This window comes from Salvelinus fontinalis, chromosome 37 (genome assembly GCF_029448725.1).
Source record: "Salvelinus fontinalis isolate EN_2023a chromosome 37, ASM2944872v1, whole genome shotgun sequence".
Taxonomy (NCBI): Eukaryota; Metazoa; Chordata; class Actinopteri; order Salmoniformes; family Salmonidae; genus Salvelinus; species Salvelinus fontinalis.
In genome coordinates, this window is record NC_074701.1 from 7,158,277 (window position 1) to 7,184,370 (window position 26,094).

General features: G+C 42.7%; 1 protein-coding gene across 1 annotated transcript in view; it reads left to right on the forward strand.

Moving 5' to 3' along the window:
- Window positions 1-25,664, forward strand: part of LOC129836031 (lysyl oxidase homolog 4-like) — a 53,385-nt gene extending 27,721 nt beyond the window's left edge. The window contains exons 5-15 of the mRNA XM_055901777.1: window positions 988-1,026; window positions 3,414-3,627; window positions 3,920-4,097; window positions 9,457-9,611; window positions 9,852-10,019; window positions 11,892-12,054; window positions 12,611-12,854; window positions 15,901-16,016; window positions 16,412-16,548; window positions 23,366-23,477; window positions 23,611-25,664. Coding sequence (XP_055757752.1) covers window positions 988-1,026; window positions 3,414-3,627; window positions 3,920-4,097; window positions 9,457-9,611; window positions 9,852-10,019; window positions 11,892-12,054; window positions 12,611-12,854; window positions 15,901-16,016; window positions 16,412-16,548; window positions 23,366-23,477; window positions 23,611-23,681 — 1,597 coding nt within the window. The 3' untranslated portion in view covers window positions 23,682-25,664. The remainder of the gene's footprint in view (window positions 1-987; window positions 1,027-3,413; window positions 3,628-3,919; window positions 4,098-9,456; window positions 9,612-9,851; window positions 10,020-11,891; window positions 12,055-12,610; window positions 12,855-15,900; window positions 16,017-16,411; window positions 16,549-23,365; window positions 23,478-23,610) is intronic.
- The last annotated feature ends 430 nt before the right edge of the window (window positions 25,665-26,094 follow it).

The following is a 26,094-nucleotide window of genomic DNA, read 5'->3' on the forward strand; positions in this document are numbered from 1 at the left end:
CACTGTGTGGCATGGACCATACAAACACCAGATATCTACAGTCAGTGTGTGGGCATCACTGTGTGGCATGGACCATACAGACACCAGATATCTACAGTCAGTGTGTGGGCATCACTGTGTGGCATGGACCATACAAACACCAGATATCTACAGTCAGTGTGTGGGTATCACTGTGTGTGGCATGGACCATACAAACACCAGATATCTACAGTCAGTGTGTGGGTATCACTGTGTGTGGCATGGACCATACAAACACCAGATATCTACAGTCAGTGTGTGGGCATCACTGTGTGTGGCATGGACCATACAAACACCAGCTATCTACAGTCAGTGTGTGGGTATCACTGTGTGTGGCATGGACCATACAGACACCAGCTATCTACAGTCAGTGTGTGGGTATCACTGTGTGTGGCATGGACCATACAGACACCAGCTATCTACAGTCAGTGTGTGGGTATCACTGTGTGTGGCATGGACCATACAAACACCAGATATCTACAGTCAGTGTGTGGGCATCACTGTGTGTGGCATGGACCATACAAACACCAGATATCTACAGTCAGTGTGTGGGTATCACTGTGTGTGGCATGGACCATACAAACACCAGATATCTACAGTCAGTGTGTGGGTATCACTGTGTGGCATGGACCATACAAACACCAGATATCTACAGTCAGTGTGTGGGTATCACTGTGTGTGGCATGGACCATACAGACACCAGCTATCTACAGTCAGTGTGTGGGTATCACTGTGTGTGGCATGGACCATACAAACACCAGATATCTACAGTCAGTGTGTGGGTATCACTGTGTGTGGCATGGACCATACAAACACCAGATATCTACAGTCAGTGTGTGGGTATCACTGTGTGTGGCATGGACCATACAAACACCAGATATCTACAGTCAGTGTGTGGGTATCACTGTGTGTGGCATGGACCATACAAACACCCTAACGTCCTTTCCTATTTTTCCTGTTTCTTCACAGGAAAATCTGGGACACCAAGCTTGCTGATCCATCCACAAAGTAAGACCAACTCAGATTTTGGAACATCTCAACTGAGTCCAGTTATTTACATTCTTTGTTCTCCAGATGTTGATACTGTTTGTGTATGTGATTTTAGCACACATGACTGTAAGTCACTTTGGATAAAAGGGTCTGCTAAATAGCATCTACTATACAGTATATCTACTATAGTAATGCATTATAAAGTATTCATACGAAGTGTTCCTGGATAGTGCTTGTCTTGTTCCTCTCCTTCATGGAACTGAGATGACATAAATAATCAGATGTTAGCTACATTAAAGTTAGGTGGGACTTGCGAAACAAAAGTTCAGACTTTAAATCTTTGTCATACTTCTTATTCTTCTGCACCCTACTTCTCTTACACCGTTTAAGCTAGAAACGCCATTCAAACGTTACAATGCTACAAACTGGTCTGGAATAGTGTACTTAAATACAACTTTTTTATATTATTTGTACTTTTTAATCTATGATTTTATTGGTCTTTCTTGTTTTCCATCTTCATTCACTTTAATGTGACTTTTTCAACATTCTAAAGCTCCCCATTGTGACATCATCACTTCCAACTTCTATTCACTGTAAATGCAACATTGCAACTTTTGACACAAATCAGCTGTTTGACCACTTTGCCAAACACTTAGACATCTTCCTCTACCTCTCTACTATTCAAATCTGAAATAATAACAGAAGTATCTGGTACCGATCAAAAGTTACAGCTGTTTAAGTGACCGCATCAACAACATTTTCTTGATTAAACAACTGACATTTTGACCACTTTCCCGAAGAAGTTTGACAAAAAGTTAGATGGTGTGACATCTTTGTCTACTTCTCTGCTATTCAAATCTGGAAATAAGAACAGAAATATCTACTACCAATCAAGAGGTACACTACGGATCTAATGATACAGCTGTTTTAGTAACTGCATTAACATATTTTTCAAACAACTGCAGTTTTGAGCACTTTTCCAAAAACGGAGAGGTTATGACTATCGGTCTCTCTGCTATTCAGATCTGGAATCGGAAAACAGAAACATCTTGTACTGGTGATACAGCTGTTTTAGAAGTTGGAAGTGATGATGTCACAATGGGGAGCTTTAGAACACTCCCCACATCAGAACTTTTCAGCTTCATTTTTTTCAAACTGCAATTTTGACCACTTTCCCAGCACTTTAGACAAACATGTAGAGGGTATAACATCTTGGTCTACTTCTGTGCTATTTAATTCTGCTTTATCCTATGATTACTACCAATCCCCCCCCCCCCCCCCCCCCCCCCCCACACACACACACAAACACACCATCCACACCTTCACCCGTACATTCATTCCTTTATCATACCAATCAGTCCAACTTAACCTCGTTTTATCCCTTCATCCCTCCATCCATTAGGTCTTCCATCTCTCCGTCCATCCCTGTATCCTTACTTTATATTTATTTATCCTGTCATTAACTTTCTTTTAACAGCTTTATCCTATGATTAAGACATTTATGTTTGGTTAAAGTAAGGGATCAATGCTTGGGATAAAAACATTTGTTTTAAATGTTTTCTAACTTCAACAATGCCTCCTTATCTTATTATACCATATTATTACAGTTGTCATATACTGTGATATTCTAGTAGGAGTGTATACACGTCTGGTAGGCTAGTCTGAGTCTAGTTATTCTAGTAGGAGTGTATACAAGTCTGGTAGGCTAGTCTGACTCTAGTTATTCTAGTAGGAGTGTATACACGTCTGGTAGGCTAGTCTGACTCTAGTTATTCTAGTAGGAGTGTATACACGTCTGGTAGGCTAGTCTGACTCTAGTTATTCTAGTAGGAGTGTATACACGTCTGGTAGGCTAGTCTGACTCTAGTTATTCTAGTAGGAGTGTATACACGTCTGGTAGGCTAGTCTGAGTCTAGTTATTCTAGTAGGAGTGTATAAAAGTCTAGTAGGCTAGTCTGACTCTAGTTATTCTAGTAGGAGTGTATACACGTCTGGTAGGCTAGTCTGAGTCTAGTTTTTCTAGTAGGAGTGTATACAAGTCTAGTAGGCTAGTCTGAGACTAGTTATTCTAGTAGGAGTGTATAAAAGTCTAGTAGGCTAGTCTGAGTACAGTTATTTGTGATACAATATGTGATCTAACTGCCACACAATCCAAAGTAATAAGGTTGATATTGTTGTCTATCAAAGTAATCAGAACAATTATTTTACTGAATTTAATTTGGAGTATATTGAACTTCTTGGCTTAAGTAATACATTTTAAACATATTCCACTACCACAACAATACTTGTAAAGAATTAAAGCAAGTCCCATCAATTTTTCTTCATGGAAAATTACCATCTAGTATGTTATAATGTGTAATAAAGCATTCTAATACACTTACAACCTCTTCTCTCCCCCTTCCTAGGCTGAGCCTCATGGCTAGTAAGAAGAGTTACTGGGTAGAGAAGGTTCACTGCCTGGGGTCAGAGACCAGCCTATCAGAGTGTCACACTCAGCTGTCCATCCCACTTAGCCCTTCCCCTTGTAAGAGCGGGAGACACGCAGTGGCGAGGTGTGTACTGGGAACACAGTTTGCGCGCATGTCATCTGGAAGACCCCAGGCACCCCACCCAATTGTAGTAAGAGACAGACACAGGCACACATGCACGCACACACACACTGACGCACACCGCATTCCATGCCTCACTGTGCTAATAGCCAAGGCCTTGCCACTGTCTCTCAATCTCCTTCTCTCTCGCTTTCATGTTCTCTCTCTCTCTCTCTCTCTCTCTCTCTCTCTCTCTCTCTCTCTCTCTCTCTCTCTCTCTCTCTCTCTCTCTCTCTTTCTTTCTTTCTTTCTCTCCAATGCTCTCTCTCTCTCTCTCTCACCGTCTCTCTCTGTGCCTCTAATTCTCTTCTCTCCCACTCTAGCCGGTGCGTCTGAAGGCTGGCCCCAGGCTGGGCGAGGGCCGTGTGGAGGTGTTGAAGGAGGGGAAGTGGGGTACCATCGTAGACCACCTGTGGGACCTCAACTCAGCCAGCGTGGTGTGCAGGGAGCTGGGCTTCGGAACTGCCAAGGAGGCCCTCACAGGAGCTCACATGGGACAAGGTAGGCTAGGACTCTTATCTGTTATTCTCTGTCTTTTTGTCTGACTCTGTCTTTCCTACAGGGGTCAAGGGTTAGACTGTTATTATCTCTGGCAAAGGAAAGAGTTCACCCCAGTTGTGCCATGTGAACATCCAGCCTTGTCTGTTTCATTCAGGGTCTTTTGCACTTGAGGGAACACACCCATGATAAAGCTGTGTGTGTCTCTATGTCTGTCCTGGCTTAGGTCACAGGAACAGTGTACCTCTGTACCCTGAGTACCTTAGACTGTTTAAGATTCCAATGTGAGTCAGAGGTACTTTTCCTGCCGTGTTTAGGACTGATCTTAGGACTCTACGCCCGTCTGCCGCTGAATGGTCTGAGAATGGATGGATGGATTTGTACGTGAGCCTGATCTGTGGTTCACACATTGTTAGCGGGTTTCCTCTGTCCTCCAGCCTGGTCACTGCAGCTGTAGTGTAAATCAAAGCACCACATCTGCCACCACGCTCTGTAACATGTTGACTGAGTTCTGCAGGCAACATTACTATACTGTACTATATGTGATGTTGGAAAAGGCCTATATTAAGAGTCCAGATGACAGGGCAGAGACTCACGGACACAGATGGACGGACGGACAGACAGGAAATGTACAGAGAATAAGTGTTTTATGTACTGTAGTTTGGTAAACACAAAAGAGAGACATGTTCTGTTGAATAACTTGTGTTGTTTTCGCTCAATAATCTCAATAAGTTTAGTAAATGCAGTCAGTAAACATTGGTTTAAATATAGCATTGACAATAAATCATTTTAGATAAAGAAGCAATGCTATATTTAACATTAGCACATGGCAATCAAACAGACAAATAAAAATCTTTAAGACTTTTTAGGGAGCTGGAAACAGAATGATTCTGGTGACATAGTTAGTGAGAATAGCCCAAATAGTTAGTTAGTGGTTATGATGGAAACCCTAGGATTTCCCTCTCTCTGAAATTAAGCGTGGTTTAGGGAACATTAATTAAGCAGGGTTGAGGGAACATTAATTAAGCTGGGTTTAGGGAACATTAATTATGCTGGGTTTAAGGAACATTAATTCAGCAGGGTTTAGGGAACATTAATTAAGCGGGGTTTAGGGAACATTAATTAAGCGGGGTTGAGGGAACATTAACTAAGCTGGGTTTAGGAAACATTAATTAAGCAGGGTTTAGGGAACATTAATGAAGTGTGGTTTAGGGAACATTAATTAAGCAGGGTTTAGGGAACATTAATTAAGCAGGGTTTAGGGAACATTAATGAAGTGTGGTTTAAGGAACATTAATTAAGCAGGGTTTAGGGAACATTAATTAAGCTGGGTTTAAGGAACATTAATTAAGCTGGATTTAGGGAACATTAATTAAGCTGGGTTTAAGGAACATTAATTAAGCAGGGTTTAGGGAACATTAATTAAGCGGGGTTGAGGGATCAAATCAGCCGCTGCACTGTAAAAAGTAACTCCATAACTCATTAATGAAATTGAGTAGTGGCTACTCAAACATCTCCAACGGTCAGTAGAACTCAAATTAAAAAGTGGTACTATGCCAATAACTATATGTGGTACTATAGTGGTACTATATGTCAAACATTTCTTATGCCTTAATATTGTGAGTACTCTTAACAAATATTAGGTTATTGAGTAAATCTAAATGTATTTGTGTTCTGCTAATCTAAAAGTCATTGAGATTTTACAAGTTATTATTACTTAATATATTTTTATTATATATTATTTTACAAATTTACCCCATTTTTGTGATATCCAATTGGTAGTTACGATCTTGTCTCATCACTGCAACTCCCCAATGGGCTAGGAAGAGACGATGGTCGAGACATGTGTCCTTCGAAACACAACCCACCATGTCACGCACCTTAACACACTGCGCAGCTTAACACACTGCGCAGCTTAACACACTGCGCAGCTTAATCCGGAAGCCAGCCACACCAATGTTTCTGAGGAAAGCTTGGAGGCGCCCGGCCCGCCCCAGGAGTCGCTAGAGCGTGATTAGCCAAGGAAAGCCTCCCGGCCAAATCCTGCCCTAACCTGGAAGGCGCTGTTCCAATTGTGCGCACAAATGTGAGCTGTGACACAGCCTGGGATCCAACCTCAGGCTGTAGTGGCACCTCAGCCCTACGGTGCCTTAGACCACTGTAGCACTCAGGAGTCCCCCATTACTTAATATTTTAAAGTCAATCTAACATTTTATAAATAAGTTGTTCTTACTTTTGCGTCTTTACTTAAAAATAATAAAGTAGTAGTCAGATATTGATAATTGAGTAAAAAACTCTTGATGTATCTGTGCTGTGCTGATATAGAATGATTACGTTTTTGCAAGTTATGACTACTTAATAGCGCTTAATAGCATTATGACTACGTAGCGCTGTTTTTAGAGGATTGTGGGTAATCCAACATTGTTTGACATTATGATACTTTTACGCAATGTTCTATGCATGTTTGAAGAAAGAAAAGCATATTTATAAAATAATAATCAGCAGTTTGTTGTGCTATGAGGTGTAATTGATCATGATGAATGGATATCAAAACCGGCTCACAAATTGAGGTGAATAATGAGACAAGCCATTCCCGCCATCACCAAGGCCATATGCACCACTCTTAATGACAGAGGCTAATGCAGCATCCTGTGATGCTTACAACTCTACCTCTAGTTACTGTTAGAGGAATGAGAACTGTTCTCAACAATGACTGGTTACATCTCTACCTCTAGTTACTGTTAGAGGAATGAGCACTGTTCTCAACAATGACTGGTTACATCTCTACCTCTAGTTACTGTTAGAGGAATGAGCACTGTTCTCTACAATGACTGGTTACATCTCTACCTCTAGTTACTGTTAGAGGAATGAGAACTGTTCTCAACAATGACTGGTTACATCTCTACCTCTAGTTACTGTTAGAGGAATGAGCACTGTTCTCAACAATGACTGGTTACATCTCTACCTCTAGTTACTGTTAGAGGAATGAGAACTGTTCTCAACAATGACTGGTTACATCTCTACCTCTAGTTACTGCTAGAGGAATGAGAACTGTTCTCAACAATGACTGGTTACATCTCTACCTCTAGTTACTGTTAGAGGAATGAGAACTGTTCTCAACAATGACTGGTTACATCTCTACCTCTAGTTACTGTTAGAGGAATGAGAACTGTTCTCAACAATGACTGGTTACATCTCTACCTCTAGTTACTGTTAGAGGAATGAGAACTGTTCTCAACAATGACTGGTTACATCTCTACCTCTAGTTACTGTTAGAGGAATGAGCACTGTTCTCAACAATGACTGGTTACATCTCTACCTCTAGTTACTGTTAGAGGAATGAGAACTGTTCTCAACAATGACTGGTTACATCTCTACCTCTAGTTACTGCTAGAGGAATGAGAACTGTTCTCAACAATGACTGGTTACATCTCTACCTCTAGTTACTGTTAGAGGAATGAGAACTGTTCTCAACAATGACTGGTTACATCTCTACCTCTAGTTACTGTTAGAGGAATGAGAACTGTTCTCAACAATGACTGGTTACATCTCTACCTCTAGTTACTGTTAGAGGAATGAGCACTGTTCTCAACAATGACTGGTTACATCTCTACCTCTAGTTACTGTTAGAGGAATGAGAACTGTTCTCAACAATGACTGGTTACATCTCTACCTCTAGTTACTGCTAGAGGAATGAGAACTGTTCTCAACAATGACTGGTTACATCTCTACCTCTAGTTACTGTTAGAGGGATGAACACTGTTCTCAACAATGACTGGTTACATCTCTACCTCTAGTTACTGTTAGAGGAATGAACACTGTTCTCAACAATGACTGGTTACATCTCTACCTCTAGTTACTGTTAGAGGGATGAGACCTGTTCTCAACAATGACTGGTTACATCTCTAACTCTAGTTACTGCTAGAGGAATGAGAACTGTTCTCAACAATGACTGGTTACATCTCTACCTCTAGTTACTGTTAGAGGAATGAGCACTGTTCTCAACAATGACTGGTTACATCTCTACCTCTAGTTACTGTTAGAGGAATGAGAACTGTTCTCAACAATGACTGGTTACATCTCTACCTCTAGTTACTGTTAGAGGAATGAGAACTGTTCTCAACAATGACTGGTTACATCTCTACCTCTAGTTACTGTTAGAGGAATGAGAACTGTTCTCAACAATGACTGGTTACATCTCTACCTCTAGTTACTGTTAGAGGAATGAACACTGTTCTCAACAATGACTGGTTACATCTCTACCTCTAGTTACTGTTAGAGGAATGAACACTGTTCTCAACAATGACTGGTTACATCTCTACCTCTAGTTACTGTTAGAGGAATGAGAACTGTTCTCAACAATGACTGGTTACATCTCTACCTCCATGTTAGCAGAACTAATGACTTTTTACAGTGTGTGAGGTCACGCACAAGCAGAGCTCTTATTGGACACGAGATATGATAGGGTTCACAGGCTACATCTGCTGTACCTCACTGGGAAAGAAGACTAATCTAAAGATTCCCCAAAAACATTTCTCCTTTCAAAATGAGACCTTGAAAGGAGAGAATGTAAAGTATGGACACACACACAAACGTGATACAGCAAGAACTGGACAAAGTGGGAGAACATTGAGTGGGAGTGAATTTGCCTTTTGCTGACTGTTTACAGCACTTTGATCATTGGTAGTGACATCAATGAAAGGGAAACTAGGTTGAAAACTGAAACCAACGTCTAAACACATACGCTGCCAACTCTCGTCATCACCATCATCATCATCATCGTCTATTTTCAATTCTGACCAATACTATATTATCATTTCTACTACTATATGTAATTTACTCTGAGGTGGTATACGTACACAGTTCTGTGTGTGTGTGTGTGTGTGTGTGTGTGTGTGTGTGTGTGTGTGTGTGTGTGTGTGTGTGTGTGTGTGTGTGTGTGTGTGTGTGTGTGTGTGTGTGTGTGTGTGTGTGTGTGTGTGTGCCCCTCGTGTTGGGCTGTGTTGGTCCTGATAAGTTAAACTGTGGTTGTTCTGATCTACCTACTCAATGTTATTTTATGTGGTATTCTACTCACCGATAGAGAGGTTTGGGTCAGGAAGTGGGTTTTGTTTAGCCTATTTAGTGTGGGTGGATGTGTACCCAGTCCTCGTGACCAATATGGATGGAGGCCTACATTCTATCATTATAGATAACCAACATAGGAGACCAATATAGGCCTGCAACCACCAACTCTCTCGTTCTCGCTCTCTCTCTTTTGCTCTCTCTCTCTCTTTTGCTCTCTCTCTCTCTCTTTTGCTCTCTCTCTCTCTCTTTTGCTCTCTCTCTCTCTCTCTCTCTCTTTTGCTCTCTCTCTCTCTAGGTACTGGTCCTATCCATATTAACAGTGTCCAGTGTTTGGGGACAGAGAAGTCTATCCTAGAATGTAACTTCCAGGATGCCCCTCTATGGACGTTCAAACACACCCAGGACGCCTCAGTGCGCTGCAACGTCCCCAAGCTTGGCCTGGACAGCACGGTGAGAACATACACAAATCCCATTATTATATACTCATTAGATACATAACTCTAAACATTTGACTTGGCAAACTTACAGGTTTAGAAAATACATAATTGTATTTTCCTCCTCTTCCTCTTCTTCCTCTCCTCTTCCTCCTCCTACCTCTCCTCTTCCTCCTCCTTCTACCCTTCTACCCTCCTACCCTCCTTCCTCTGCCAACACCTCCTCCTCCTAACCTCCTTCCTCCTCTTACCCCAGGTGCGGTTGGCGGGAGGCAGGGAGCCAGGTGAGGGCCGTGTGGAGGTACTGATGGATGTAGGGGGTCGTAAGAGATGGGGGTCAGTCTGCAGTGAGAACTGGGGGATCAACGAAGCCATGGTGGTCTGTCGACAGCTGGGTCTGGGGTTCGCATCTCGAGCACACCAGGTACGGAAACACACCTATGAAACCCTATTCTCTGTATAGAAACACAGCTATGAAACCCTATTCTCTGTATAGAAACACAGCTATGAAACCCTATTCTCTGTATAGAAACACAGCTATGAAACCCTATTCTCTGTATAGAAACACACCTACGAAACCCTATTCTCTGTATAGAAACACAGCTATGAAACCCTATTCTCTGTATAGAAACACAGCTATGAAACCCTATTCTCTGTATAGAAACACAGCTATGAAACCCTATTCTCTGTATAGAAACACAGCTATGAAACCCTATTCTCTGTATAGAAACACAGCTATGAAAGCCTATTCTCTGTATAGAAACACAGCTATGAAACCCTATTCTCTGTATAGAAACACAGCTATGAAACCCTATTCTCTGTATAGAAACACAGCTATGAAACCCTATTCTCTGTATAGAAACACAGCTATGAAACCCTATTCTCTGTATAGAAACACAGCTATGAAACCCTATTCTCTGTATAGAAACAACCCTATGAAACCCTATTCTCTGTATAGAAACACAGCTATGAAACCCTATTCTATGTATAGAAACACAGCTATGAAACCCTATTCTCTGTATAGAAACACAGCTATGAAACCCTATTCTCTGTATAGAAACACAGCTATGAAACCCTATTCTCTGTATAGAAACACAGCTATGAAACCCTATTCTCTGTATAGAAACACAGCTATGAAACCCTATTCTCTGTATAGAAACACAGCTATGAAACCCTATTCTCTGTATAGAAACACAGCTATGAAACCCTATTCTATGTATAGAAACACAGCTATGAAACCCTATTCTCTGTATAGAAACACAGCTATGAAACCCTATTCTCTGTATAGAAACACAGCTATGAAAGCCTATTCTCTGTATAGAAACACAGCTATGAAACCCTATTCTCTGTATAGAAACACAGCTATGAAACCCTATTCTCTGTATAGAAACACAGCTATGAAACCCTATTCTCTGTATAGAAACACAGCTATGAAACCCTATTCTCTGTATAGAAACAACCCTATGAAACCCTATTCTCTGTATAGTGCACTACTTTTGGCCAGAGCCCTTTGTGGGAATATGGTGCCATTTCAGATTTGCCCCTACACTCCCTGACTTCCACAACTCACCAGTCAACTCACTGAGTCTCCCTGAGTCCTCAAACATGAACAGCTGAAATACTCAGTAACACTTTCCATGAGGCACAATTAAGCAATAAGGCTCTCGAGGATGTGATATATTTGCCATTATAAACTGGGTGGTTGGAGCCCTGAATTCTGATTGGCTGAAAGCCATGGTATATCAGACCGTATACCACAGGTATGACAAAACATTTAGTTTTACTGCTCTAATTACGTTGGTAACCAGTTTATAATAGCACTAAGGCTCCTTGGGGGTTTTTGATAAATGGCCAATATACCACGGCTAAGGGCTGTCCGGGCATTTCACATTGCACAGTGCCTAAGAACAGCCCTTAGCCGTGGTATAATGGCCATATACCACACCTCCTCGGGCCTTATGGCTTAAATATACCACAGCTAAGGGCTGTTATTACGCATGATGCCAAAGCGTAGTGCCTGAATACTTAGACCTGGTATATTGGCCATATACCACAAACCACAGAGGTGCTTCATGTACAGTAGTCACACATTCTCTCTCTCCCTCTCTCTCTTTCTCTCTCTTTCTCTCTCTTTCTCTCTCTTTCTCTCTCTTTCTCTCTCTTTCTCCCTCTCTCTCTCTCTCTCTCTCTCTCTCTCTCTCTCTCTCTCTCTCTCTCTCTCTCTCTCTCTCTCTCTCTCTCTCTCTCTCTCTCTCTCTCTCTCTCTCTCTCTCTCTCTCTCTCTCTCTCTCTCTAGGAGACGTGGTATTGGGCTGGGGATCCTAACGCAGCAGAGTTGGTGTTGAGTGGAACCCACTGTGTCGGAAATGAGCTGTCAATCCAACAGTGTCGCCGTAACAACCACATCCACTGTCCCCGGGGTGGCGGGACTAAGGCTGCAGGGGTCACTTGTTCAGAGAGTGAGTCATCACAGCACACCTGTTCCACCTGGCTAGATCTCTATACCTGTTCCACCTGGCTAGATCTCTATACCTGTTCCACCTGGCTAGATCTCTATACCTGTTCCACCTGGCTAGATCTCTATACCTGTTCCACCTGGCTAGATCTCTATACCTGTTCCACCTGGCTAGATCTCTATACCTGTGTAATCTTAAGAGATCCTTCCTAGGCTTCTGTAAAAGATCACGAAATGGGAGGAAACGGTTTGAAACTGAAGTACCTGAAAACTATTCTCCTTTTTTGCTTTCTGAACGTGGTTCTCTGGTCCAATCAATGAATCAAATGTATTTTATTAAGCTCTTTTAACATCAGCGGTTGTCACAAAGTGCTTTACATATACCAAGCCTAAAACCCCAGCCAGAACCACCTGCATTGCAACTGGTGAACCTCTAACCTATCCCTTCCCTCTCTGTAGTGGCCCTTGCCCCATTGTTTCATGTAATACCTGGTTAACCTGTCACTCCGATACATGTTTAAGTTAACCCTAACCTCTCACCCCTCTTCCCTGCCCTCTAGCTGCCCCTGACCTGGTACTAGATGCCCAACTGGTTCAGGAGACAGTCTACCTGGAGGACCGACCCCTACACCTGCTGACCTGTGCCAACGAGGAGAACTGTCTGTCGTCTTCCGCTGCCAGAATGAACTGGCCCTATGGACACCGCCGCCTGCTACGATTCTCCTCCAGGATCATGAACACGGGACGGGCCGACTTCAGACCTAGCGCTACCAGGGAGTCTTGGACCTGGCATGCGTGTCACAGGTAAGGGGTGTTGTAGTTGTCCTCTTTGGCGTTATAAACATGAAAAAGGCTGACTTCAGACGCGTGTCACAGGTTCTGCGTGGGAGTCAGGGGCTTTGTAGTTCTAGAAGGCCATGTATTTGTTGTTCTGTTTCACTGCATGAAGGAATTGTTGTAGTTTTATAATGCATTGCCATATGCTTAGTTTGTAGTAGTAGAAGTTCTCTGTTGCCATACTTGTCATGAGCTGCAGTACTATATCACTGTACTTAAGTCAAAATACTTTCAAGTACTACTTTTTGGGGGTATCTGTACTTTAATATTTATCTTTTTGACAACTTTTACTTTTCACTACATTCCTAAATAAGATAATGTAATTTGTACTCCATACCTTTTCCCTGACACTCAAAAGTACTTGTTACATTTTGAATGCTTAGCAGGACAGGAACATGGTCCAATTCACGCACTTATCAAGAGAACATCCCTGGTCATCACTACTGCCTCTGATCTGGCGGAATCACTAAACAAATGCTTTGTTTGTTTGACACTTAAGTATATTTTAGCAATTACATTTACTTTTGATACTTAAGTATATTTAAAACCAAATACTCTTTGACTTTTACTCAAGTACTATTTTACTGGGTACTTTCACTTTTATTTGAGTTATTTTCTGTTAAGGTATCTTTACTTTTACTCAAGTATGACAATTTGGTGCTTTTTCCACCACTGCTTGTGGGTGTAGGAGTTAAGGTACTTTCACATATCCCGTGTATGATATGCTCTAAAGCAAACTAACCCTGACTGAAACGAATCCTGGACCTGGTGAGTAGGGGTCCAAGATTCAGGACCAGAGGTGCGAGGCGTGTTGAACTTTTTGTCCGTTGCAAACAAGCTAGCTTGCTAACGTCATGTAGAATGTACATTTTGCTAATCACATCCTGAAACAGTACTTTTCAGGTCTTGTGAAAACAAAATCTATTCTGTAGAATTCTCAAAAACACTGTAGGAAACCGAATCAGGGAACTGAATTTCATATGTAAAAACGCCCTTAGTAACAGTCCCTTAGTAACAGTCCCTTAGTTAAAGTCCCTTAGTTACAGTCCCTTAGTTACAGTCAACGGGAGACTGCTGTAGTCCTCGGTCATTATAAGTGGTTGGTAGTGGACGTTGTGGTTTTGGATGACCATGTTACAGGTAAATGTTTGTGAGTTACATTACCTCAAGGAGTTATGGAAACCAACACCACAGACTTCCATTTTACAGCTAGACTTATGGAAAATGCCCGTTTTGGGGGGAAAAACAGTTAATTGTGCTGTTCTGTTATGCTTATCTCTTAGTGGATGTCATTGCTAAGTACATTGCAAGCGAATGACCCATCACTTTTATAGCTTCATTTTTCGTATAACACATTTCATGCAATTCTACTCATTTTGCCATAGGGTAGATTTACATTTTCTTCAGTTTTAAAGCGAATTACCTGCAATTGTAGACATTTTGCCATGTTAATATGATTTCTGAGCGAGTGTGACTAGCAAAATCAATGGGGGCCCCCTGGAGGTCAGTGCCCCCTGGAGGTCAGTGCCCCCTGGAGCTCAGGGCACCCTGGAGTTCAGTGCCCCATGGAGGTCAGGGCCCCCTGGAGGTCAGTGCCCCCTGGAGGTCAGTGCCCCCTGGAGGTCAGGGCCCCCTGGAGGTCAGTGCCCCCTGGAGGTCAGTGCCCCCTGGAGGTCAGGGCCCCCTGGAGGTCAGTGCCCCCTGGAGGTCAGTGCCCCCTGGGCCCCCTGGAGGTCAGGGCCCCCTGGAGGTCAGGGCCCCCTGGAGGTCAGGGCCCCCTGGAGGTCAAGGCCCCCTGGGCATGTGCCGTGTGTGTCTTGTGGGTATCCGGCCCTGATTACTACACCTTTAGATAGATAGTTGGCTAGGCTAACTTACCAATTTAAACGTTTTTAGCTGACTTTGCTAATTGAGTGACTGTCAGTGACTGACATAAGAGAACAACTGCTGATGCATAACCAAATGTCTGAACTTTGTATATTCTACTACTGTTACCCTCAAATTAAGTTGAGACTCTTACTGAACCTTGTACATTCTACTACTGTTACCCTCAAATTAAGTTGAGTCTCTTACTGAACCTTGTATATTCTACTACTGTTACCCTCAAATTAAGTTGAGTCTCTTACTGAACCTTGTATATTCTACTACTGTTACCCTCAAATTAAGTTGAGACTCTTACTGAACCTTGTATATTCTACTACTGTTACCCTCAAATTAAGTTGAGACTCTGACTGATTTTTCTGCAGGTCGGTGCTAAAATCGACCGCTTATGTCACTTATGCCTGGAGCCGTGTGCCTGTGTGTACTGTATGTGTGTTCACGAGAAATGCATGAATGTGTGTGTAGGTGAGTTTCAAAGCCCCCCATTCACTGTGAGTGTGTAAACAGGTCTGTGTGTGAGCGGTTCAACCTAGCAAGTTCTAGAACAAGCTTCTATGTTACTCTGCCACATGTTCTAGTGTTGAGATGACTGGGCTACCAGCCATAGGGAGCTACTGTTCTAATTCCTAAACATACACACACCAGCCAGGTCACCCCTGATACAAGTCACTATTCAACGTCCATCCATGCCTGAGGACATGGGAAGATGACGTGGAAACTGACCACTAGGGGCAACAGTGAGCACTGTTACCTTCACGTAGGTTTTGATTTTGCAAGAGTGTTGTGGACGGGCATAGTGGATCGGATGGCGGATGTGTGTAAACATCTGCCTCTGATTCCAAAGGTTACAAGTTCAATTCCAGCGATAGAAAGTTGTTTTTGAGATTCTTGTCTAACCTGAAGATTTCACAGTTAATGCCTAAACTTAACCTTAAATACTTTGAGAAACATGGATCAACGTCGACTTCTAATATGAGACTGAGAGAGCCAGTTGCACACACCCACACACACACCCACACACACCCACACACACCCACACCCACACACACACCCACACACACCCACACCCACCCACACACACACACACACACACACACACACCCTAACCAGCCCTTTTATTCTGTGTTACCAGGCACTACCACAGCATTGAGGTGTTCACCCACTATGACCTGCTGACTCTGAATGGGACCAGGATAGCAGAGGGACACAAGGCCAGCTTCTGTCTGGAGGATACATACTGCCCTGAAGGTAATAACACCTGTTATTAACATGGATAACGCCTAATGTCACATGTTATTAACATTCATACATACTGCCCTGAAGGTACTAACACCTGTTATTAACATGGATAACGCCTAATGTCACATGTTATTAACATTCATACATACTGCCCTGAAGGTAATAACACCTGTTATTAACATGGATAACGCCTAATGTCACATGTTATTAACATTCATAATATGGCAATGTCACCTGCTATTAACATTTATATCAACCATTTCTTTTAAACATCTTGGCTTCATATGCTGTCCATGACCTAAATTATTCCTGGACCATGGTTATTCTTATTTTTGAATAGCTGAAACTGTCTCCTAAAAGCATCAATCTGAAGAGTAAAGTCACTGTTCTTGTCTGTGTGTCAGGTCTGCATAAACGTTTCTCCTGCTACAACATGGGCGAGCAGGGTATCTCAGTGGGCTGCTGGGACACGTACCGCCACGACATCGACTGTCAGTGGATCGACATCACCGATGTCAAGCCTGGAGACTACATATTCCAGGTACATACACACGCACAGACACACACAGCTGCGCTTGATTCAGCGTGGAGTTTTTAGATGATCCCATTGGTCCCTTTTTACCATGCAAAACTATTAAAGTATGTTGAAGTATTTAATATGTATGTGACCGAGGTCTGCAGACCACCATCTGTGTTACCATGAGAGACAACCATGTTGTACACACGTACACACACACACACACACACACACGTACACACACACACACACACACACACACACGTACACACACACACACACACACACACACACACACACACACACACACACACACACACACACACACACACACACACACACACACACACACACACACACACACACACACACATACACACACACACACACACTGTCCATCTCTGTCATTACCCTGTCTCATGTTAATCAGCTGTGTCTTTGTGGGCGCCACCTCAGGACACATAAAAAACTCCAACTCCCATCAGCCACCAATTCTGTCTCACATTACTAATCCCAGCATGCCGTCCCTGGGGGCAATTAGGCTTTCGATTATTTTTATACCTCTGAGCCATGGGAACGCCATGGGTTACAGTGAAACTCGCTATCTGCTAATGAGAGGAGGGTCATGGTGAAACTACCAACCCTGTAATTACTGTCACTAATACCTTATCACTCTCTGCTAATGAGAGGAGGGTCATGGTGAAACTACCAACCATGTAATTACTGTCACTAATACCTTATCACTCTCTGCTAATGAGAGGAGGGTTATGGTGAAACTACCAACCCTGTAATTACTGGTAGTACTACCTTATCACTCTCTGCTAATGAGAGGAGGGTTATGGTGAAACTACCAACCCTGTAATTACTGGTAGTACTACCTTATCACTCTCTGCTAATGAGAGGAGGGTTATGGTGAAACTACCAACCCTGTAATTACTGGTAGTACTACCTAATCACTCTCTGCTAATGAGAGGAGGGTCATGGTGAAACTACCAACCCCTGTAATTACTGGTAGTACTACCTTATCACTCTCTGTTAATGAGAGGAGGGTCATGGTGAAACTACCAACCCCTGTAATTACTGGTAGTACTACCTTATCACTCTCTGTTAATGAGAGGAGGGTCATGGTGAAACTACCAACCCCTGTAATTACTGGTAGTACTACCTTATCACTCTCTGCTAATGAGAGGAGGGTTATGGTGAAACTACCAACCCTGTAATTACTGGTAGTACTACCTAATCACTCTCTGCTAATGAGAGGAGGGTCATGGTGAAACTACCAACCCCTGTAATTACTGGTAGTACTACCTTATCACTCTCTGTTAATGAGAGGAGGGTCATGGTGAAACTACCAACCCCTGTAATTACTGGTAGTACTACCTTATCACTCTCTGTTAATGAGAGGAGGGTTATGGTGAAACTACCAACCCCTGTAATTACTGGTAGTACTACCTTATCACTCTCTGCTAATGAGAGGAGGGTTATAGTGAAACTTGTTCCCTTAATGACTGTGCTACCTAATCACTCTCTGCTAATGAGAGGAGGGTTATAGTGAAACTTGTTCCCTTAATGACTGTGCTACCTAATCACTCTCTGCTAATTAGAGGAGGGTTATGGTGAAACTTGTTCCCTTAATGACTGTGGCCATGGGAGTCAGTTGAGAGGTTACAGTGAAAAGTGTCTCAGCTTGTTTTATTTAGTCACCCTCCATGTCCCTATGATAGATGTACACACACGCTCACAGGGACACACACACGCTCACAGGGACACACACACAAATGTGTGTATTTCAGGCATGTAGAGCAGGGCGTAATTACAAGTGGTGGCCATGCAACAGCTGTGAGAAGAAAAGGAGTTGAGGAGAGAAGAAAACAGGAGAAGAAGAGGAGAACAGGAGAAGAGGAGGACAGGGATAAGAAGTGGAGGACAGAAGTAAGAAGAGGAGGACAGGAGTGAGAAGAGGAGGACAGGAGTGAGAAGAGGAGGACAGGAGTGAGAAGAGGAGGACAGGAGAAGAGGAGGACAGGAGAAGAGGAGGACAGGAGAAGAGGAGGACAGGAGTGAGAAGAGGAGGACAGGAGAAGAGGAGGACAGGAGTGAGAAGAGGAGGACAGGAGAAGAGGAGGACAGGAGTGAGAAGAGGAGGACAGGAGTAAGTGAGAAGAGGAGGACAGGAATGAGTGAGCATGTAACTCTTCAAAAAAGGGTTCCAAAAGGGTTCTTCAGCTGTGCCCATAGGAGAACCCTTTTTGATTCCAGGTACAATCCTTTTAGGTTCCATGTAGAACCCTCTGTGAAAAGGGTTCTACATGGAACCCAAAAGGGTTCTACCTGGAACCTAAAGGGTTCTCCAAAGGGTTATCCTATGGGGACAGCCGAATAACCCTTCCAGTTGTCCAATCTCCAGTTGTTCAAACTCGAGGGCCTATTCAGTGGGGTGCACCGTTCAGGGCTTTTATTCACAATGTGTCTCGGAGTAGGAGTGACGACCTAGGACCAGTTAAATTAAACGGGGTGCCTTGATCATAGATCAGCACTCCTACTCTGAGACACTTAGTGAACGCAAGACCATAACATTACATATCTACATTTGAGAGACATGGACTAAATGTTCCCCAATTACCCAAATTAACCCTCTATCATTAGACCCTTCTCATTACAGCCAAGCACCACATTTTCATTTCTCCCCATGGAACTCCTTTGCTGTCCTTATGGGCCTTTTTATCACGCCGTTACACATTCCGATGACCCAAGCCAACTGACTACAGACGACAAAGTCCAACACTGTAATTTCTACAGAGTTGCCATCATGGCTAGTTTTTGAGCATTCACAAAGTTTTAAATATGTTTTTTAGGGGTTGAAGTTGTTTTCCTGTGTAGCTGGATGCAGCCTGTATTTAGAGTGGGTGTAGTACATTTACAGAGCAGCTATTAGGGATGATGGCTTCTCAGTATTATCACGAAGTGTGTGTGTGTGTGTGTGTGTGTGTGTGTGTGTGTGTGTGTGTGTGTGTGTGTGTGTGTGTGTGTGTGTGTGTGTGTGTGTGTGTGTGTGTGTGTGTGTGTGTGTGTGTGTGTGTGTGTGTGTGTGTGTTTGATTGCCTGCCTGTGTTCGCCTACATCCGCACGCATGTGTGTGTGTCTGTGTGTGTGTGTGTGTGTGTGTGTGTGTGTGTGTGTGTGTTTGGTTGCCTGCCTTTGTTTGCCTACATCCGCACGCATGTGTGTGTGTGTCTGTGTGTGTGTTTGGTTGCCTGACTGTTTGCCCTCATCCGCGCGTGTGTGTGTGTGTGTGTGTGTGTGTGTGTGTGTGTGTGTGTGTGTGTGTGTGTGTGTGTGTGTGTGTGTGTGTGTGTGTGTGTGTGTGTGTGTGTGTGTGTGTGTGCGTTACAGAAGAGAATGGTTATGTCAGCAGCTGTGGATGTAGACTGGTGAATAACAGTATAAGAACACGGTAGAGCTCAGAATAGCACCTATTACAGACACTTATACAGTCACGCTCTCTGTAACTACTGTACCTTCCTAACCACACACTGAATTACTCCTTTAATTCAGCTTTAGTTCTCAACATAAAGGTGTCCTTTAAACGAGCCAGGAGTAATGTTTGCCCATATAGTAAACTGCATTGAGGCTTTTTTGTGATCGATTTATTTTTACAAGAGATTCAGACACTCAATGACAGGACAGAAACACGGAAGTGGGGAGCAAACAGGTTGGGGCGTCCTCTAAAATAGTTCAGTCACTGTAACAAAACCACTGTTTGTCCCATTGTGAGAAACCACTGTTTGTCCCATTATGACTCAAATGGTGTGAGACTTTAGTCCTTAATCCTTTAGTCCTGTGACAAACCATACAATTACACAACTCTTCTTCTAAGGATGCACACTGTGTGGGTTGAGAATGTCTTTGTTACTCAACATTTATACTAAACTTACACAACCTTCCATACAACAGTCATACAACTATTTACTGTATGAGTTTTCCTTAGGCTGCTATTACTGCTAATGTCTTCCAGCATGTCTTTCATGTTTCTCACAATGGGACAAACAGTGGTTTTGTTACAGTGACTGAACAGTATACTGCACATCTGAACAGCTCTACCAACTGAATGTTATTAAAAAGCAAATGTGGATCTCTTGCTCTCTCACTCTCTCACTCTCCCTTTCTTCCTTCCTTCCTTCCTTCCTTCCTTCCTTCCTTCCTTCCTTCCTTCCTTCCTTCCATCCTCTATATGGAGATAAAAGTACTGTATTTATTATCTCTCATATTTAAATATGGAAAAGCTATCCCGCTTTTTTATTGAATCGAATGAGACTCGCTATTAAAAACAATACCAACCATGACTGACTTTTAATGTCTCTCAGTCTGGGGACGCAAGGGCACTCTACTCATATTATTATTACTCTATGGCTGCGTCTCGAATGGTACCCTAGCTATATATGAGCCCTGGTCAAAAGTAGTGCACTACAAAGGGAATAAGGTGCTATTTGGGAAGTAGGCTAAGACTCTTCTCTCTTCCTCTCCATGGGTCTGATATGGCAGAGAGACTTGAGGGGGAAGAATGAAATGAAATGAGAGACTCCCTCCTTCTGTTTTCTAATAACACAGTGGGGTGAGGATGGAGTGAGCGGCTGCAGGTCAGGAGGTCACACACGGCCATCATACTCTTACATTGTAATAGCTTTGTAATTATTCATTAACAGAGCTACTCTGTGGCTCTGGCTCATTGCAGGGCTCAAGTACTCTCAGCTACTGATATGTACACAGTGGACAAGTGCAAACTCTATTTGAGTAAATCAAGTTCATCAGTCCCAATTGAAATATGTGTTTCTTGTTCTGGTCTAGTTTAGTGCACACAGGTGTTAGACATTGCCTATATGGGAGTTGCCTATACTTTCCCAAGATGGCGTAGCAGTCGGACATCTGTTTGTCTTGTCCCGTCCCATCCCATGTATATATATTTTCTTCGTATATATTTTTATACAGTATTTTTTAAATCTCAATTTCCATCTACGGACTGAATATACTCTCCTGCAACCCGCATCATCCAATGTGTTACGGATCTGCTATATTTATACTTTAGAACCAGAATCCCCATCAGCAGCTAGCCAGCTAACTAGCTTCTCGCTAGTAGTCAGTTAGCCACTGCTAGCAGTCATCACCGTTAACTCGGACATCAGCCAGCCTCAGCCCGGTCAATTCCTGCAAGTCTGCACAGCGCGATATCAACCCAGAGCATATCGGACTGCCGTTTCTCTACCTCATCTCTGGATTCCTACCGCAAGCTATGAACTTTTACACCGGATCATCGCATCTAGCTAGCTGCTATCCGAGTGGCTACTCCTGGCTAACGTCTCTGTCCCGAAGCAAGCACCAGTTAGCCTGGAGCTAGCCTCGAGCTAGGCCCATCTCCCGGCTAGCTGAAGAGGTCCATCAGCCAATTCTTGCGCTACAATACCTATTTTGCCAATTGACCTGGACCCTTTTACTGCCGACACAGAGCCCCGCTGATCCATCACGACTGGTCTGCCTACGTAACCGTCTGAGGGGGTTTCAACAGGCTCCTCCGTGGTGACGTCCCCCGAAGGCCCATCTACTAGACGACACCATTCTGTATACATCTGGCCCTTCTTTGGACACTGTGCTAACAAACCTCCAAACGAGCTTCAATGCCTTACAACACTCCTTCCGAGGCCTCCAACTGCTCTTAAATGAAAGTAAAACTAAATGCATGCTCTTCAACCGATTGCTGCCCACACCTGCCCGCCCGTCCAGCATCACTACTCTGGATGGTTCTGACTTAGAATATGTGGACAACTACAAATACCTAGGTGTCTGGTTAGACTGTAAACTCTCCTTCCAGACTCACATTAAGCATCTCCAATCCAAAATTAAATCTAGAATCGGATTTCTATTTCGCAACAAAGCAACCTTCACTCATGCTGCCAAACATACCGTAAAACTGACTATCCTACCGATCCTTGATTTCGGCGATGTCATTTACAAAATAGCCTCCAGCCCTCTACTCAGCAAACTGGATGTAGTCTATCACAGTGCCATCCATTTTGTCACCAAAGCCCCATACACTACCCACCACTGCGACCTGTATGCTCTCGTTGGCTGGCCTTCACTACATATTTTCTTCGCCAAACCCACTGGCTCCAGGTCATCTATAAGTCTATGCTAGGTAAAGCCCGCCTTATCTCAGCTTACTGGTCACCATGGCAACACCCACCAGTAGCACGCGCTCCAGCAGGTATATTTCACTGGTCATCCCCAAAGCCAACACTTACTTTGGCCGACTTTCCTTCCAGTTCTCTGCTGCCAATGACTGGAACACATTGCAAAAATCACTGTAGCTGGAGTCTTATATCTCCCTCTCTAACTTTCAGCATCAGCTGTCAAGCAGCTTACCGATCACTGTACCTGTACACAGCCAATCTGTAAATAGCACACCCAACTACCTCATCCGAATATTGTTACTTATCCTCTTGCTCTTTTGCACCCCAGTATCTCTACTTGCACATCATCATCTGCACATCTATCACTCCAGTATTAACGCTAAATTGTAATTATTTCGCCTCTATGGCCTATTTATTGCCTTACCTCCCTAAACTTCTACATTTGCACACACTGCACATAGATTTTTCTGTTGTGTTATTGACTGTACGTTTGTTTATGTGTAACTCTTTGTTGTTGTTTTTGTCGCACTGCTTTGCTTTATCTTGGCCAGGTCGCAGTTATAAATGAGAACTTGTTCTCAACTGGCCTACCTGGTTAAATAAAGTTTAAAAAAAAATATATTTATTTTTTTTAAATCACTGTTTCATTCATATTATAGGTGGAAGTCAACCCCTCATTAGACATGGCTGAGTCGGACTTCCAGAACAACGTGATGAGATGTCGATGCAAATACGACGGACGCAGAGCGTACATGTATGGATGTCACGCAGGTATGGGAAATTACATTTATCTGTCGTTAACACACATTCTCTCTCTCTCTCTCTCTGTGCCTGTCTGTCTCTTTCTCAATCTCTCTCTCTTTCTTTCTCCTTATCGCTAACTGTATTTTGTTTCTTTTACCAGGTGATGCGTACAGTGCAGAGATTGAGGACCTCTTTGAGCACCAAAGGCAGATCTCCAATAACTTTGTCTAGGCCCATCCAGGGCCCAGCGTTGGCCCAGGCTGGTGCCCAGAAAAGAGGGTTCAGAGCTGGGGCCAAAACTGCCCTGGGATCTGGAGGTCTGGTGGGTCGTGGGACTCCTGCCCCACAACACTAGGGGACTCACAAAATGGTACCTGTCCACTGCCCTTACCTGCTGTGGACTACACTACCCAGAATAAACCACAACTATGAGTAGACCATCACCCTGACTACAGCTTTCGACCCCAACAGCCAATAGAAACTGAGAGCAGGACAGATGTCACCAGGGAAACCAAATGATTTCAGTTAACAATGGAGGGTTACAATGATATGGATTCAATCAACATTTGGGTATTTTGTTAGTTTATGAATGTGTACTACTAGTAATTTAGCTACTCAAAATTTGTACTAATTAATTAATTAATTAAAATTAAAGTTGAAATTATAATTCTACATCTAACATACCAACCTGGTCAAAGAGCATTTCGTATGATTATGTATGTAAATCCCTGATACTCCTTTTAGTATGATATGTTACATTTCGTATGGTATGTATCAATTTGTGGATGTCCATCAACAATTTCATATACTTTGTTCATATTATATGTTATGAATGTTCTAAATTCAAAATAGGTTACGAATTTACAAAACACATGATATTTTATGAATTCTAGTAAAGTGGCTAGGTGGCTAATGTTAGCTAGCTGGCTAACGTTAGCTAGGTGGCTAATGTTAGCTAGGCTAGGGCTTAGGGTTAAGGTTATGTTTAGGAGTTAGGTTAAAGGTTAGGGTTAGGGGAAGGGTTAGCTAAAAGGGTTAAGGTTAGGGTTATGATTAGGGTTGTCTAACATGCTAAGTAGTAGCAAAGTAGCTATAAGGTAGTAAGTAGTTAAAAAGTTGCTAATTAGCTAAAATAGTAAACTTGACTGTGATGAGATTCTAACTCGCAAACTATGGGTTGCTAGACGTTTGCGTTAAATGCCTACTGATCCACCCTGACCAACCACCCATACGCCCACCCTTCCACCCCAACCAACCACCCTACTTTCGTTTTTTGCCTTAAGTAACCATCTGTCTTATGTAACCATACCAAACGTAACATATCATATCATACTAATTTGACTGTCCCGGATTGAAGTTTACTATGTTAAGTCTAGTCTATGAGAACAGGCTGAAGATATGGATGATCCCGTATGCCCATGTCTCAGGAAAGGGGAAAGAATGACTGAAAGAGTTCTGTATTATCTGTTTGACTGATGGTCTGTCTAGACAGTGTCTCCTACAATATCGGTGCTGTTTGATCAAATCTCTACCTTCCAGTAGACTTTAGCGGTCTGCAGTTTTTTCATCCATAACCAGGGATGAAATAAAACCAGGAGTGTCCTTGAGTGGACCTCAAGGCCCGAGTTTGAATACATAGTTGGGTATGAACATTTATCTTAGTTTTTACAATTTAATGAGTTGTTTTACTTTGTGCAGGTATTGCCATATTTTAAAAATAATGACGATATACTGTAACTACAATAGATCTGATACAACAAAACAAATATAGTTTATTTAGTTAACATTTCTCTCTTCGGTTTTAAAATTACTATAACATGAGGTCAAATAATTTTCATGGGATGATGCACTTTATCTATTGAACTAATATCAGTATTTAGAATTTTGACCAAGTCCCCCCTCCATAGTTTAATATGATCAGTCATAAAATGCACGGTTACCATATTAGGACAGCCTAGTCCTTCTGTGACTGAGGCTGTCCTAATATGTACTCTGTAATGTTTGCTTTTGTGATGTTATCTCTTGATACCTGCCATGAAAATGTTACTTTTGATGCAGTTTACTGTCTGATTTGCTGTAGTAACTGAATTCCAATGCCTTTGGTGCTCATTTTGTCATAACATGTAATGTATCGTATATACTGCAGTTAATTTATTCAAGGCTACCATTTGCAATACTTTTTATATTGATTAAACATATAAAACAAACACATTTTCCCCCATTACAGTACGTCATTAGCTAGGGTATGCACTAGAAAAAAGGTCTACCTAGAACCATGGTTTATTTGGCTGTTCCTGTAGCTTGGTTAACCCTTTTTGGTTCCAGATATAACTCTGTTTTGTTTCAGAAATAACCATTTTTGGTTCCAGGTCGAAAATATTTTCTTACAGTTTAACTTCAAAGGGTTGAGATGAACCTTAGCAATTCATATTCCTTTCACAAAATGGCCCGGCAGAGATAGCTTTGCGCCATCCACCCCAGTGCAGTTCTCCACCCTCCTGGCCTTCCCAGTGTGGTGAACCCACAGTTCTGCGGCAGCCAGGCAGGCAGTGTATGAAAAAAACTTGAATTAGCTGTGTTTGGGTTAGAGTTAGGGTAAGCATGGGGCGTGCACAGATAAACACAGCAACTGTGAGCTCTGCTG